Source organism: Pimephales promelas, chromosome 6 (assembly GCF_988280905.1).
Source record: "Pimephales promelas chromosome 6, fPimPro1.hap1.1, whole genome shotgun sequence".
Taxonomy (NCBI): Eukaryota; Metazoa; Chordata; class Actinopteri; order Cypriniformes; family Leuciscidae; genus Pimephales; species Pimephales promelas.
In genome coordinates, this window is record NC_142774.1 from 3,685,231 (window position 1) to 3,702,731 (window position 17,501).

A 17,501-nucleotide genomic window follows, 5' to 3' on the forward strand; every position below is an offset into this window, starting at 1 on the left:
TCATCATTGTACGCATTGCAAATCTACTGGTTTCTAACTGGATGATTTATTCGTTGTGTTTTGGTGTTGAGCGTGTGGGCGAGCTGACCTGTTTTAAATGCAGTGGGTGATAATGGACCTTATACAGTAGTTGATCACCACTGCTCCTCAGTTATGTATCTGTGTGGGTTAGATGAGCTGATCCCAGATCTGTCCGAAAGCACACATGAAGAGGAAGAGTTCCGCATGGATATCTGTGACTTATCCAACATTTGATCTCTCAAATCCTCCTCCTCTCTCTCTCTCTCTCTCTCTCTCTCTCTCTCTCTCTCTCTCTCTCTCTCTTACACACACACACACTTTAGTTTTTCTCTCATCCTCTTCCACCTGTTCCGTTCTCACACTCGCACACTGATGCCTCAGAGACTCATTTTGACTATTATTGATTGATTATATTATTTCTGAGCAATATACGCATCCGTGTACCACTGGCACGCTTGTGGAATGCGCGCGACTGACGGAACGCCTACTGAAAAAAACTTATCGGACTGTAAGTGTGATGAAGAGAGTCATTTTGTGGACGATACACTCGAGTAAAGATCTGTTTTTCACCACAAATTGAAGTAAACATATTTTTAACACGGCGGGATTTATTAAAGCAAACGGAGGACACGGTTTTAAGCGCGTTTAGCGCTGAAGTGTACGGTGTTTTATGTGTTGTTTAGTTTTTATTTGTATTTATTAATATAGGCCTACAGTCGGCTATTTTTATTTTAAAATTAAATCAGTACAAAAAATAGCCTATTATTTCTCACCGTTTTGTAGGCTATGTTGTTTATTTTAACGGCTGCAGACTCAGCATGTGGAATAATGCGCCTTTAAAACTCATCATATAGGAGCATATATATAGGCCTATTCATGTTGTGACTGAACAAGAGTGCAGTTGGATATGGCGAACACTCTGGAGAGAGAGATCCTGGAGCGGGAGCTTCGTCCACGGCTGTGTTATTTGACTAAAGGAGATCGTGGGTACGGGTTTCATCTGCACGGGGAGCGCAACAGTGGAGCGCAGTTCATCCGCAAGATCGAGCCGGGTTCCCCGTCGGACCTGTCCGGGCTCCGGTCCGGCGACCGGGTGGTGGAGGTGAACGGGGTGAACGTGGAGGAAGAGACGCATCACCAGGTAAATGAGAGAGGAGAACCTGTTGGACCACTTCACCTGGGGGCGTGTCCCAAAAAAACCTAGTAAGATGCCTACCTAGACAGCATCATCCTTTAAAACACGCCATTCCTAACGCGCGTGAGACCCGCAATGCTGTCTAGATAGGGATCTGAGTGTGTTTTTGAGAAACCGGTCGTGTTAGGCTATTCCAATAGTCCTATTCCACACTAACGTGGCAGAGTTAATGTATATTTGCTTAAGATTGTATCATTGTGTGTAGATGTTAAGAAAACAGTTCAGTCTCGCCTCTGCGAAACCTACACTTTCGCCCCCACCCTAACAAACATTTACCGTGGTAACCACATTACCATAGTTATCACTTCACTGGGGAAAACTATATATAAACAGTGGACCGCCTTAAGTTTATAGATTTTTGTCTTTCTTTACTTTTTACTGTAGTGTCTTTATATCTGAACAATTATGGTGATCCATGGTACAATAAATATTTAAAATGCTATTACAATGCTGAATGACATAATCTTCATGTACCATAGCATTTGGTATAGAGCCCCTAAGGCAGTGGTTCTCAACTCCAGTCCTTGGGACCCACTGCTCTGCACATTTTGTATGTCTGTCTTATCTGACACTCAGTCAGCTCAGTTCACAGAGTCTATCTTAACGAGCTGAGGATCTGAATCAGGTATGTTGAATAAGGGATACATACACAATATGCAGAGCAGTAGGTCCCGAGGGCTAGAGTTGAGAACCACTGCCCTAAGTGACATGGTTAATGGTAAAAAAAAATATGTGTTGTTCTGAGAAACTTTGATTTGTCTGGCAAAACGTTTCTCCTGCGAGAAACTTTGCGTTCGCTGATGAAACTTTTTTGAAACGTTTGCGCTCCCGCGAGAAACTTTGCGTTCACTAGAGAAACTTTTACGCTCCCACGAGAAACTTTGCGTTCGCTAGTGAAACTTTTGTGCTCCTACGAGAAACTTTGCATTCGATTGTGAAACTTTTGTGCTTCCGCGAGAAACTTTACATTCGCTAGTGAAACTTTTGTGCTCCCGCGAGAAACTTTGCATTCGATTGTGAAACTTTTGTGCTCCCACGAGAAACTTTGCATTCGCTTGTGAAACTTTTGCGCTCCCGTGAGAAACTTTACATTAGCTAGTGAAACTTTTGTGCTTCCGCGAGAAACTTTACATTCGCTAGTGAAACTTTTGTGCTCCTACGAGAAACTTTGCATTCGATTGTGAAACTTTTGTGCTTCCGCGAGAAACTTTACATTCGCTAGTGAAACTTTTGTGCTTCCGCGAGAAACTTTACATTCGCTAGTGAAACTTTTGTGCTCCCTCAAGACACTTTACGTTCGCTAGTGAAACTTTTGTGCTCCCGTGATAAACTTTACATTAGCTAGTGAAACTTTTGTGCTTCCGCAAGAAACTTTACATTCGCTAGTGAAACTTTTGCGCTCCCTCAAGACACTTTACGTTCGCTTGTGAAACATTTGTGGTTTGTGAGAAACTTTGCATTCGCTAGTGAAACTTTTGCGCTCCCTCAAGACACTTTACGTTCGCTAGTGAAACTTTTGTGCTCCCACAAGAAACTTTACATTCGCTAGTGAAACTTTTGCTCTCCCGCGAGAAACTTTGCATTTACTAGAGAAACTTTTGCGCTACCGCGAGAAACTTTACATTCGCTAGTGAAACTTTTGCGCTCCCTCAAGACACTTTACGTTCGCTTGTGAAACTTTTGTGGTCCCGTGAGAAACTTTGCATTCGCTAGTGAAACTTTTGTGCTCCCGCAAGAAACTTTACATTCGCTAGTGAAACTTTTGCGCTCCCTCAAGACACTTTACGTTCGCTAGTGAAACTTTTGTGCTCCCGCGAGAAACTTTGCGTTCGCTAGTGAAACTTTTGCGCTCCCTCAAGACACTTTACGTTCGCTAGTGAAACTTTTGTGCTCCCACAAGAAACTTTACATTCGCTAGTGAAACTTTTGCTCTCCCGCGAGAAACTTTGCGTTTACTAGAGAAATTTTTGCGCTACCGCGAGAAACTTTGCGTTCGCTGGTGAAACTTTTGCGCTCCAACGAGAAACTTTGCGTTCACTAGAGAAACTTTTGCGCTCCCTCAAGACACTTTACGTTCGCTAGTGAAACTTTTGTGCTCCCACAAGAAACTTTACATTCGCTAGTGAAACTTTTGCTCTCCCGCGAGAAACTTTGCGTTTACTAGAGAAATTTTTGCGCTACCGCGAGAAACTTTGCGTTCGCTGGTGAAACTTTTGCGCTCACACGAGAAACTTTGCGTTCACTAGAGAAACTTTTGTGCTCCCGCAAGACACTTTACGTTCGCTAGTGAAACTTTTGCGCTCCCGCGAGAAACTTTGCGCTCACTGGAGAAACTTTTGTGCTCCCGCGAGAAACTTTGCATTCGCCAGTGAAACATTTGCGCACTCGCGAGAAACTTTTGCGCTCCCACGAGAAACATCACGTTCCCCCGAGAAACTTTGCATTTATTTGCTAAATGTTTGTAATGGAAATAACATGAGGTGGGAGGAAAAACTTTCAGTTTCAGTGATTTTCCAAGAGAATGCAACATTTCTCTAGGAACGCAATACCTTTGGGAGAGTACGCAAAAGAGAGTATGCACGGTACCTCAAAGAATAAAATACTATGATTAAATTGTCAGTGGTAATGCCATGGTACAGTGTGATACGTTTCAGTGGTTCCTCTTCTCTCAGGTTGTCGAGCGGATCCTGGAGGTGGAGCACCGCACCAGACTGCTGGTGGTGGACCGGGTCACCGACGAGTTCCTGAAGTTCCACGGGCTGCCGTGTACGGAGGAGAGGGCGATTGAGATGGGCTCTCTGTCTGCTCGTTCCTCTGCGGCGTCTTCACCGCGCGCCTCCCCGCGGGACCCCGCCACGCCTATCTACAGCAGACACAGCTCAGAGGGCATCTTCATCAACAAGGTATTATTTTCATAAAATAGGTGGACTTGGAAGCAACATGCCATACCTTCTCCTTCTCCGTACATGCACCTTCCCTTGTTGTGGGAGACTCTTTGAGAGGAAGTCTAGGGGAAATCCAGCCCAGAGAGGAGCTGTGTGCTATGTTTAGATCATACTGTATGAAGGATAGGGTTGGGAAATGGTTCATTCAATTCCATGTGCCACATTTAGTTCATTCCGGACCTTTATAAGCTCCAGAAGTGCTTGTGTTTGCATGTGCCCTTCAGGGGAATACCAAGTTTTTAGTCTAATCCAACCCTCAATGTAAAACGGGAGGAAATGAATGTGCCACTTGATAGAAGCTAGTCAAATTAGGTGTGTGAACATGTCAGGTTACGTGACATTTTTTGCAAAGCAGGGTTGTTATTATTGTTGACTAATGCTAAATAAAAAACATGAATTTTTTTTCATCACTCAAATTGAAATGAAATATATATAATATAAACTAAAACCTAATAAAAACCATATAGACTCTTAAGAACACTCTTAAGGTTCTTTAGAAGAAGAACCTTTAACACCAATGGAACCTTTCAATTACACAGAAGGTTCTTTATAGTGAAAAGGGTTCTTTAGTTTAGGTTATTAAAAAAACAAAATTCACACTGATAAAAAAATGGTTATTTTAAGAATTGTTGGGGAATCAAAAATGGTTCTTTAAAGGGGTCGAGACATGAGAAATCAATGTAAGAGGTCTTTGTACCATTAAAACAACCTTTAAATTTCATAGCTTAAAATATCATCCTCATTATAAACAAAGCATTTATTTAATCAAACTCCAAAAACGGCTTGTTTGGATATTGCGGGATCTGTGGCGTCACACAGGCAAATACATTTGCATATGACTGCCTTCAGAGCAATACATCGACCAATAGTTTTACATTATTGGACCATAGGCCCCGCCCACTGGCATTCAGTCACTTAATAACGGCTAACATTTGGTTACACTGTATTGTGAGCATTGCAGTGCGTCAAAAGCTAAAAGAACGCATTATAATCAACGACGCTGTCTACACTGGATACAGTATAAGTGGACCTCAAGGAACATATTAATCACCCCTTTAATGGCATCGCTGGGAAAACCCTCTTTCTAAAGAGTGTATATCTTTAAAAAAATGATGATTTTTTTGATGAAGAAACGAGGGATACATTTAATCCACCCGAAGACACTTTCTGCGCCTTGATGTGTCCAGGTCAGGTGAGGTGTGTTGACAGCAGACAGGTATAGGATCAACACAGCAAGAGTCCTGTAAGCCCAAATCCACTGATAGTCAACATGCAATCATGTTATTGTTGGTTTTATTTTTAGCTGCAGACTTTCTGAACGCCATCTGCAATGGGATTCAATCCAACAACCGTCTACCAGTGTTTGAGAGAAACTAAAAGTGACTAAACCAACTAAAAAGTGTTGCTTTTCCAGTAACAAGCCATTTCTGTACTCTTTCTCATTTCTTTTATAGAAATTAGAGTGTTTTCTAGTTTCATTAAGGCTGGTATTCCTACAATTTGGCACATATTTTTGCCCCAATTTACAGTCTGGGCGACTCAATGCCTAGCTGTCTGCAGATTTTGGCCAATCAGAGCTGACAAATTTCACTTTAAAGGGTTTTTAACTTAATATATTAAAAGTCATGTAGTGTATTTCAGCCGGTAATTATAATAAGTGTTCAAGTTTGATGCTGTGAGCCTCACTGAACTCTTCCTGACTTCGCTTCATGTAAATATTGATCTGATTTGAAGCTTTTGTAATAAATCTGACTCTTAATTCTGATTAGATGAGCCATATTAATTAGCTAAGTTGCTTGGCAACCATGAACAGCCTGTAATTGACCTAATTAACTGAATTACTTGGTGGAAGAATTGTTGAGTCTTATTGGTATTACTAACTAATCCGAATTAATCTATTCATGTAACTTGCTACAAATTGCTGTTGTTGTCATTACACTCTTAGAAGAAATGGTTTTATTTAGAACCAGAAATGGTTCCATCCCCCGCTTCATATATGGAACTCCAAAATGGTTCTATATATAGAACCATTTTTTTTTTGGTAAAAGGTTCTATTGGCCAAGTATAGAACCCCAGGGTTCTATATAGAACCCAGAGGAACCCTTTTTTTAAGAGTGTATAGAACCTTTTAGGGGTTCCAAATACGTTGCGCTGATAGAACCTTTTAAGGTTCTATATAGAACCTTTTCTTCTAAGAGCGTTTGTATACAAAATAAGCCATCTGAGGTCTCATGTTACTGTGTTTTTACCAGTTAAAGTCCCCCTTTGGTGAAAAACAACGTTTTAAAGTTGTTTATGTGGTGTTTTTAATTTGCTTTAAGACAATCCATGTGTAAATTCACAAGTCGACAGAGTATTTTCTGCTTAAAACTGCAGCGAACCAAAGACAGTCTCATAAACACGTCACACACTAACCAATCAGATCAACGAGTGAGTGGAGTTGGAGTGGAGTTGGCACTCATTTGCATATTCATAGAACCCTGTATACTAAATGAGGCAACGGTGTCGAGTTACATTCAAGCTATTTTAAGACATGAAGAATTTTTTTCAGGGTAAAAACATTTAAATATGTCATTTAGGTGATCAGTGATGAATTTTAAGAGATAACCCTACAGGAAGGGCTTCAAAAACAATAAAAAATGGGTTATCTTATAATTTTATATAGATCTTTATGATTATAGAAATGAATCATATCTTCAAGAGGCTAGTTTGACTGTGATTTAAATTATGAGTAGGTTGTGTCTTGGCAAACAGCAGTTTAAAAGCAGCTTCCCCAAACACTAGCATCTGACCTCTCACAACACAAACAATACTGGCATTCACACACCTGACCAGTGAAACTACCGAGTACAGAACCGACCACAGACTGTCTTGTCTTCTGGTATTTCTCTCAGAGTCCCAGCAGCCCTGGAAGAGTGATGAACGGCTCCCCGCTCTACAGAGCTTGTGCCCGTCTGGCGTCCCCCCATGAACCCAAGACTGAACCCTTCACCGAACTCACTGTCGAATCCAGCACCACGCCCGAGCCTGACCCCGTCTGTGACCTCATCACTGACCTCAGCACATCGCAGACCAGCACGCAGGTACAGTCTGTGTGAAAGCAGCAGTGTCTTTATTGTGTGGATCGGTGAAGTCCTTTTCAACACGATTCGTAGTAGCATTGGTAGGTGTTTGTACATAAAATCCTGAAATCAGAAAACCCAAAAGAACTATGTGAGTACTAATAATGCATCCTTGCTCAATTAAAATATTAATTTCTTTATAATTTGTTCTTAAAGTCTCCCGTAGTCAATCATTTTATCCTTTAAAACTCATCTTTGATCACCGAAAATAGCTTGTTTTTTTCCTTAAAATAGCTTGAATGTAACTCGACACCTGTGCCTCATTTAGTATACGTGATTCTATGAATATGCAAATGAGCTCCGCCTCCACTCCTGATTGGTTACAATGTCAGAAACTCAGTTTTTGAGAAAAAACTCAGCAATGCCGTCGACTTATGAATTTACACATGCTTTGTCGTAAAGCATATTAAAACACCACATAGACACATAAACAACACTAAAAGCTTGATTTTCACCACAGGGGGACTTGAAATGAAATAATGATAAACAAAAATGTGTCTTATGAGCCCTAACTTTTGAACAGTAGTGCATATGGTAGGTACACTATATATACGGAAGCCTTAAAGGTACAGTAACAAAATCAGACTGTAATTATGACTGTTAATCACGCAAGAAACCATGACTTGCATTAGACGCTAAAATAAGTTAAGGTACAAATAGCTCTTTAAGGCATCACATTTGAATTTTTTGCTGTAAAAACAGATCTGTCCCCTTTAAGTGAAACTATATGTCCATCTCTCTGTGTCTCTCATTCATTCGCTGTCCTCATCCTCTCTCTTTCTCTCTCTCAGTGACCTTAATTCTCATTTACCTGCTTTGTTCACACACTCTCTGGTCCGGGGTGTCTGATTTCTGGGAAATTTTCCCAGAATTCAGTGAGAGCGTTGTTTTATGTGTGTGTGTGTGTAAGATTAGATTAAGCGGTCTCACCCTCAGGAGGTAGAGCACATGTGTGTGTTTGTAAGGCGAGGTTCTGTAGTCACTCTTCCCCATGGGACACAAACAGACACCACCCTGGTATTGTCTTAGAACAGGAAGTGACATGGTGTCTCACAGAATGTCCCTTATTCCTTCTGGGCGTCTTTCACTTCTGTAAGGAAACGAGCCACTGGTCACGCACTCGCACGTCCTCGTGGAGGTCCAGGGTCCTGCAGTTGAAGCAGGGAAGGATGCAGGATCTTAAATGCACCAGTGTTTATTCAAACAAACTTGAATACTCGCAAACTGGAACAAAAGAATCATGAACAGAACAATCAAACATCAGCAACAACACAGGGCTTAAGTACACAGTACAGATAATGAACTAAATGACAGTTACCATAGAAACAGATGAGTGGCGGGAAAACAGGACAAAGGAAGACATGTGACTAGGGGTGACTGAGACACATATAGCTGTAGTTTTCATCCAGTGTCTGTCATTAAACCAGAAGCTCCATTGAACTCTATTGGTAATAACGACGGATCCCGCGACCATAGGAAACGCACCTCTGAATGAGAAAACTGGCTCCCCACCTAAACATTAGTGAGAGCATAATCATAATATTGCTGAATTTAGAATATTAATTAAATGAACAAAATGCAATTTGGCATATTATGATTTTTACGTTGGCGTTCATTTTAATTTATTTTAGAGAGATAAATAAGCCTAAATGATTGCACAAAAAATGTATAACGGGATTAAAGACAATTGTACCGTTGAATATTTTCCATAAGGGGGTTTGGCATCACGGCATCTTTGTTTCCTGGCGGATCGTTAAAGAACGCGACACACACGTCCCGTAGAATTCAACCAATCAGTGTGCCGTTTGCATCAGACGTTCAGCCGTAGGTCCCTGGTCGCGGCGTCTGAGACTAGCTAGACGTGACTGAAAAGTAGTTGTGCAGTACACACGGCGCGGGTTTACCGAGAATACGGTTGCGAGTCCTGAAAATTTTGGGGTGCGAGTTCGCCCATTTAGGCCCTGTTTACACGAGAACGCTCGCGGGTGAAAACGTAAAAATATTTTATCGGATGTGCCTTTCGTTTATACGGCGACTGTGTTTTGGGGGCTGAAAAACGCAAAAAAGTGAAACCACCCTCAAGAGTGGAAATCTTAAAAACGCTCCACCGCCGTGTTCACAAATAAAGGGTAAAAACGCAAAAGTCTGCTTGAAACTGAAGGTTGTACCAGAGCCCGTCTAACGGGGAGCCTTGGCACTTCCTATTAGCCCCGTTGTGCATCACCTTGGTTGCAGTTCCATTAGAATTCCACTGGAGGTGATCACGGGCGAGTGCAGAATGAATGGGAGTCTATGGGGCTAAACGGCTAAATGTGTCTCTTTCACCTGCTTGTCGTTAAATCAAAATAGATTTTATTGTTGATTCCGCAAGTTCAATATAGATTATAGGCCAAAAGTCGAATGAACGAGTACTTATGCCCTTTTGATTTCTTACAGGTTAGGCTGTTGTTGGCCGGAACACGCTAGCATTCTGCTATTGTGTGACGTCATCACAGTTTTGAACGGATTTTTAGAACAGATAAGTGAACTTAAAAATGCAATTTTCAGCTGAGTGTATTTTCTTAGCCCTCCCTTTGAATGCAACTTTCAAATTACTTGACAAAAAATTACATCCTGAGAAAAGTGGATTTCTGGGGGTGAAACCCCATTGACTCCCATTCATTCTGCACTCGACCGCGAGCGCCCCCGCATGGACAGAGACGCGTTACTGCAGCCAGTCCAGAACCCGGAAGTAACCAGCCAGTGCCAATTCTCTTCAATTAGACATTCTCTGGTTGTACGCAGGCGCGCGGACTTGGGGTTGTTGTCTGGCAGTGCTCTACATTGCCACCTAGCTACCTGTAGTGCATACTACATTGAATTTCACACCATTTGCAAGCGGATTTCCCACCAAAAACGCTCGTCTAAATGAAGAATAAAAAGTGATAACGCAACGCCACTTTTGCGTTTTCTCTTCAGAATCGTTTCCATGTAAACATAGCCTTAGACAGGAAGTGATCATCTGAACAACATGTAAAATGATCAAATATTAATGTCTTAACAGAAAACACCAGCTCGTTCTCATCCCAGACGTCATATACTGACGCTTTTGACATCGCGTCTACATCCGGCGCACATGGCACCCTTTAGCGTCAATATGAGACGCAGATATATATGGGCCAGAAGGCGCCTCCTAGGGGTCTAACCCTAACACTACCCCAGACCTAAACCTACCCATAACCGAAGTGTGTGTGATGATTAACCGAATGTGTGTCGGATTTAGACGCAATGTCAAAAGCGTCACTATATGACGCCCTAGGTTTGGAAAATGTTCATACCTAATAATAGGTATTAAGTAAATAAAAATACAGAATATACACTACACACTATATATAATTAACACTATTTTCTGTATTTTTATTTACTTAATAGCTATTATTAGGTATTTTCCAATCCTAGGGTGTCATATAGTGACGCTTTTGACATCGCGTCTACATCCGACACACATGGCACCCTTTAGCGTCAATATGAGACGCAGATATATATGGGCCAGAAGGCGCCTCCTAGTGGTCTAACCCTAACACTACCCCAAACCTAAACCTACCCATAACCGAAGCGTGTTGAAAGGGTGCCATGTGTGTCGGATTTAGACGCAATGTCAAAAGCGTCACTATATGACACCCTAGGATTGGAAAATACCTATTAATAGGTATTAAGTAAATAAAAATACAGAAAATAGTGTTAATGTGGACTGATTGCACATCCAGACAAAACCTGTAGCGGTAAACACTTTAACGGTATTCCTCTGATTGATTTATGAATCGGGTTTCATTAGCTAATTATTAGCCTGAAACAGTCAAATTTCCAGTTTTGTTGACTTAACGGAGCATTATATTTCCTCTCCATTTCATTTCTGATCTGTTGTTTCTCTCTCTCTCCAGGAGGAGGCATTATCGGAGGTGGACGCGGTAACGAAAGACCTGCGTCCTCGACTGTGTCACATGACCCTGGGCGAGCAGGGCTACGGCTTCAACCTGCACTGCAAGAAGTCCCACCCGGGTCAGCACATCCGCTCGGTGGACCCCGACTCTCCAGCAGAGCGCGCGGGACTGAGGCCGAGAGACCGGCTCATCGAGGTGATCGGAAGGGATTACACGAGCTCAGATTAGCAGCACTGGATTAGATTAAACCGCTTCTGGGGAGACAGATTAGCCAATCCAAGAGAAACGCCTGGAAGTTTGTCAGTTCGGTTTGTTCACTTTGTGAAGGGAGGATCCCGTTTTAGAGCAGGGAGTTAGTTTGCTTTTATGTGTGTGTGTGTGTGTGTACGTGCTTGTTCATGTTTATATTACATTGCGTGTCCCCACAAGTATAGTAAAACCTGAAATCACCTACAGTACATTGTGGGGTCCAGCCAATGGTTCCCATGAGGAAAACAGCGTATAAATCATACTTGTGTGTGTGTGTGTGAGACACCGTGATCGTCAGAGAGAGCAAATCCCTCCTAATGGATTTAATTTGCAGCCGTTTTCTGTAATTATCACAGACAGATCAGTAATTATGACTGACGAGCAGCGTATAATCCAGTCAGCTGTGTTCGTCCCAGACTGCATTCGAGTATAAATAGCAAAACACTTATTTATAGTCAGTAATTCACAAAATCATCATGAATTAATGTTTCTTTCTTTAATGAATTAATGAAGCTTTCCAACTAGAGTTGTGCGTTTCTTTGATCACTACTGGTGTGGGGCGTCGTAAAATTACATTCAGCATTAATTCATCTCATAGAAACTTAAAAATGCTGTTCAAAGCAACAATAGGAGAATAAGCATCATGGATTTTAGATGTGACACTTTCTGGACTGGATTTGTCCGATGTCTTGTGACATGGCGGTGGACACCCTGCGTGTGTGTCTGCTTTATTAATAAGCCATTGACAAACCGCGTATTATTATTCCACGGTAAAACACCCTTCCTCCTGTGTGGGCGACTTTCACATTTGCATCAGTTTTTTTATGTGTCTCACCATCCACAGGAACACACACACCCCAAACACTATTATCAGGCAGAGACAGCTGGAAAACAAATGCCAGATGAAAGTTTGTGAGTTACGTAAGACTTCTTCAAATAGAGGAAGAGGAAGAGGAAGTGACACGGCCTCTCTCTCTCCACCTGCTGGACGAGCGCTGTGTGTGTGACGCACCTGGATGTGTTGAGACATATTATATTATATTATATTACATTATATTATATTATGCAATATAAATAATTATATTATATTTAGTAGATTACAATATAAATAATATTTATGTATAATAATATTAACAGATTATGTATAAATGGATATATTAGTGCTGTCAAATCACGATTAATCACATCTAACATAAAAGTTTGTTTTATTGTATAACACATATTATATATTTACAAAATGTTATGTTAGATGAGATTAATCCATTTGTGATTGAATGTTATTGACACGTAAATGTTTGTATATGTACATATATATATATATATATATATTGATTTGACAGCACTAATATATTATGTATATAATCGATATGTACAAAGTCAAATGATACATACATAATTCAATTTAATAATATGATGTTATAAAATAATATATTTAGTATATTATAATAAAATATATTATAAACAAATAAATATAATCAATAATGTAATTAATTATCATAATATTATAATATATTCATTTAAAATACAAATATTATATTTTGTGATATATTTTATTAAACTTTAAGATTTTTAGAAAGTATTTCGTAAAATAGACTATATTAAATTATATAATAAACAATATTATAAATAATATAGTTCCGTATAATAAGTTGTTTTCAAATATTGAGACAAATATGTATTATACATCATTTAATTTAATATTATATTATATGAAATTATGTTAAATCAAAATAATTATTTATAGTATATTATAATATATTTAATTCTTTTATATATAATATTATATGATATAGTATATAAAAAGAATATAATGAATAAGTAATATAGTGTGCATGTGTATAAGCAGAAACGCACAGGTTCGGTCTCTCTCTGTCGTGTTTTGATCATGTGACGCTGGAATTGAATGCATTGGGATTCGTAATCTGGTATATTGTACGTGACCCTGGACCACAAAACCAGTCTTTGTGGCAATAGCAATACACACTGAATGGGTCAAAACTCTCGATTTTTCTTTTATGCCAAAAAATCATTAGGATATAAAGTAAAGATCATGTTCCATGAAGATATTGTTTAAATTTCCTACCATAAATATATATGTGAGTGGATCACAATCGCGAACATGAACGGACAACTTTAAAATGTTGTCGTATCTCAGCCACATATAATGTGTAGCCAAACTGACCTGAGGTGTGTGTCTCCAGGTGAACGGCTGCAGCATTGAGGGTCTGCGTCACGCTGAGGTGGTGGCGCTGGTCAAGGCGGGCGGGACAGAGACGCGTCTGCTGGTGGTCGATCCGGACACAGATGAGCTCTTCAGTCGCCTGGGCATCGTGCCCACATCTACTCATCTCAAAGGTACACCACGGGCTTTCTTTATCACATGTGTCACATGGTCCTTCAGAAATACCTCTAATATGATGATTTGAAGTGTCTCTGGCTTCATCTGCAACACAAACACACACATGAAACATCAGAATAATAATACAGTGTGTGTTTGTCAAGTCAAGTCACCTTTACTTACAGCGCTTTTTACAACACAGCTTTACCAAAATAACCAAATAACCAAAATAAATAGAAGAAAATGGCGTCACAGTTCAGCTTAAGTAAGTTCAGTGATGGTTCATTTTTGTTGTAGAAAAGTATTTATGGATATAGGCCCTTTGGAGTAAACCGTGATGTCATCGTCCAGAGCAAAAATATTGCTGAATGTTAAATGAAATGTTCATAAAACATGTGATAATAATGCTATAAACGTGCTCATAAAACTGGAAACTAAACTGGAAAGATCACCTGACTGGTACTGTTCATTAGAAGGAAAGTTTATGCAAAACATGGCGATGCCCTACGCAAATATTACTAATGTTCAGGGCAAACACTTGCGTGTCATATGTATGTATTGTACAATCAGTTATGATGACTGTAATTATTTTTCTGTTTAACAGAGGACTGTGTGGACGGGCCGATCATGGAAGGCACAGAAAGCCCTGTATCTGACAACCCCGGGATCTCTCCGCCAATCGTCAACATCACACTGACAGATCCACCAATCACAGACGGCTCTCCGAGACACCAGAGTCACAGGAGCTCCTCGTCTCGCTCCACTCTCTCCGAGACCAGCGCCGAACTCAGCAGCTTCGACAACAGCAACAGGGTGTGTGTGTGTGTGTGTGAGGAACACTAGAACACACACAGTTTAAACAATATTTGCAACATAATACAATATATAGGTCTCCATTTTGTGCTTTCAGAATGAACAATTCTTCAAAACAAATGTGTTTAGCCTTCAGAACTTTTAACACATTATTATCCTTATTATTATAGTTGCCATAATTATTGTTGGTAACATTTTTATGATGATATATTATTGTTGTTCTAATATGGTAGATTAATTTAATAGTGAATATAGTGTTGTTGTTGGTAACAATAATCGTTTAACAGTATGAAATATTATTAAATTAACATATATTATTAGTATAGTTGTTATTGTTGATTTATAGTAATAACTGATGGATATGATATAGTATTATTATTATTGGTACCAATTAAATTGGGTATTATTCAAATTTTAATTAACAAATTTAAAAAATGTTATTTTAATTTTTCCCATGGCAGAATTTGTCTTGGATAAAGGAAATTCTGTTATAATAATAATACAATATATTATTTATTAATTAATTAAATAGAATAAGAATTATTATTATCATAGTTGTTGTTGATTTTAATAATAATTTATTGATATATTATTAATCAATTTAATAATTATTATTTATTGTTGATTAACAATAATTATAATAATAGTACTTTAATAATAATAATATAATATGATGATTATTGTTGTTATTATACATTGTATTAATCATCATCATAATAATAATTCAATATTATTTTTTAATATTGTATATTATTACTAAATGTAATAGTAAATCATTTGCATTGTGTTTGGTAACACTAAAAATAATTTAACAATTTATATATTTATAAATGTATATATCATTAGAATATATTATTAGTATAGTGGTAACAATAATAATTTGATAATTATACATTATTATAATAATTATTATTAAATTAATTTTAAATGTCTCCCATGGCAGAAATGTGTCTCGGATAAAGGAACTTCTGTTACAATAATAATAATAAATTAATCTGGTTTAATAATAATTTAATAATACAATGTATTATTAAATGAATCAATTAAAATAAGAATTAGATCATTATTATTATGTGCTTCACTGTGACTCACAGTACTTTGTGGTGAAAAACACAAAATATCTATAACTTGAATGCAGAGTTTATCACTTTGAATATAAGCGTTAAAATGTGCAAATTATGTACGGAAGGAAATATTTACTGTAATGTTGCTCATGTTAGCTGAGATTATTTTTTAAGTAAAATGCACAATATATTTTATTCTCCGCAATCATGCATGTGTGTTTTAAAGCGTGTTGTATCTTTTCATAGCTCACAGATTCTGACCATCAGTCCAGCGATGACGCCCGCAAACCAAACCGAGATGCCAAATCTGATCCGTTCTGGCAGAGCGGTCTGCAACTGAGCCTGACCGCGGCCGAGGCCAAGCAGAAAGCCCGGGCCAAGCGGGCCAACAAGAGAGCGCCTCCTATGGACTGGAGCAAGAAACAGGAAATCTTCAGCAACTTCTGAGGAGCGCACACACCTGAAACCTCAGAGCAAAGACATGCATCTCGGATTAGATCCACTTCCTGAAAGGACTGACATCATGCTGTGTGTTTAACTGAGCTTCATTTGGCATTTTGTGGCTAGTAAGTGTTTAACTGACATTGAGTCACTCAGACCGCCAACGCAATTCTACTGGTCAGTAGTTTCCACATTGACAAAATGGGTGAGAAAACGTAGTTACAAGGCAGAAACGGTAAGAAGGAAAGGCAGTGTGAAAAGAAAGCATCATTGTGATAGTGAAAGTGAACAAAAGATGGGATCCCTAACATCGAGCTGGGAAGCCGAAGGTTGCTGGTTCAAGCCCCTGAAGAAAGAAGCTATAATCTAGCGCCATCAGCGAATGTGTACAGTAAGTGTGTTTTGAAAGGATGATGAGAAGAAATAACAGTAGACGAGAGAAGGTTCAGTCAGAGATCTTCACACTAGACTTCGGTAAACACTTGTGACTAGGAGATCTGAATTGAGTTCATCTATTTGCTAAAACCTAAAAAAGAAAAAAGAACACTATTAACAGACAAAATCTTTTTTCTTGAGGAAACAGATCCAAAAATATCAATGACAATCAGAAGCTTTAAAATAATAATAATAATAATAATAAATAAGCTCCTCCAACACTAAACTAATATTTATTTGTTTGTTTTCTTGTTTTTTTTTCCCTCAGAAATGCTGGTTTTATTTTTCCATGTGATACTGATGGTTTATTATATTATCACTCCAGAGTATTTACCGTTATAAACCATAAATCAGCTTGTATACATTAATATTAACCAGGCTGTTTGAGCGGTGAACTTCTGTTGTTTGTTTTTTACCTCAATCTACACGGATTTTACAATCAAAAGTGAAACAATGGCTTTTCTGAAAACTGAAAGTAATGCAACTGATTACTGGGGGGGGGGGGAGTCCTTATATTTTCATCTGAGGGCATGTATTAATGTGATATTAAGTCGATTTTGTTTCTTGTTAATGTATATAAATTGTTCTCATCTGATGTATGTCAATTTTCACACACTTATAAACAAAAATAAACGGAGTATTTTAGAGAGAAGTGGTCTTGATTTGATGGTGCAACTTCACGGTCTCTCCGCCGGCCGCAGTTCTTCTGTCGCCCGCTAGAGACACACAGTTCATGAGGGGAAAGCAAGAAGAAATGAAAACCAGCACTAATCCATCTGATAACTTTCTACAACACCTTCAAAGCATTTAGGATGTAACGTTATATTATAGCTGTTATGTATGTTTGCAGACAGATTCATGATTCTCAATAGTAACGTTACGCCTAATGGGTTCGTGTTTTAGAAAAAGAAAAAAACGGTTTCCTCTGCTAATCTCAGTAAGTGTGTGTCGTTTACAC

General features: G+C 38.9%; 1 protein-coding gene across 1 annotated transcript; it reads left to right on the forward strand.

Moving 5' to 3' along the window:
- Nucleotides 1-315: 315 nt before the first annotated feature.
- nherf2 (NHERF family PDZ scaffold protein 2) lies at nucleotides 316-17,195 on the forward strand. The gene is made up of 7 exons (XM_039685233.2): nucleotides 316-1,162; nucleotides 3,889-4,119; nucleotides 7,056-7,244; nucleotides 11,204-11,398; nucleotides 13,654-13,807; nucleotides 14,395-14,603; nucleotides 15,914-17,195. The coding sequence occupies exons 1-7, from the start codon at nucleotides 929-931 to the stop codon at nucleotides 16,112-16,114; spliced, it is 1,413 nt and encodes a 470-aa protein (XP_039541167.2). The 5' UTR covers nucleotides 316-928; the 3' UTR covers nucleotides 16,115-17,195.
- Nucleotides 17,196-17,501: the final 306 nt, after the last annotated feature.

What these genes read in the sequence shown, in the direction of transcription:
- nherf2 (XM_039685233.2), top strand. Translation starts at nt 929, where the DNA reads ATGGCGAACACTCTGGAGAGAGAGATCCTGGAGCGGGAGCTTCGTCCA. An exon ending in AGGGCATCTTCATCAACAAG is followed by an intron (nt 4,120 to 7,055) that starts GTATTATTTTCA and finishes TATTTCTCTCAG; the next exon opens with AGTCCCAGCAGCCCTGGAAG. An exon ending in CACATCTACTCATCTCAAAG is followed by an intron (nt 13,808 to 14,394) that starts GTACACCACGGG and finishes TCTGTTTAACAG; the next exon opens with AGGACTGTGTGGACGGGCCG.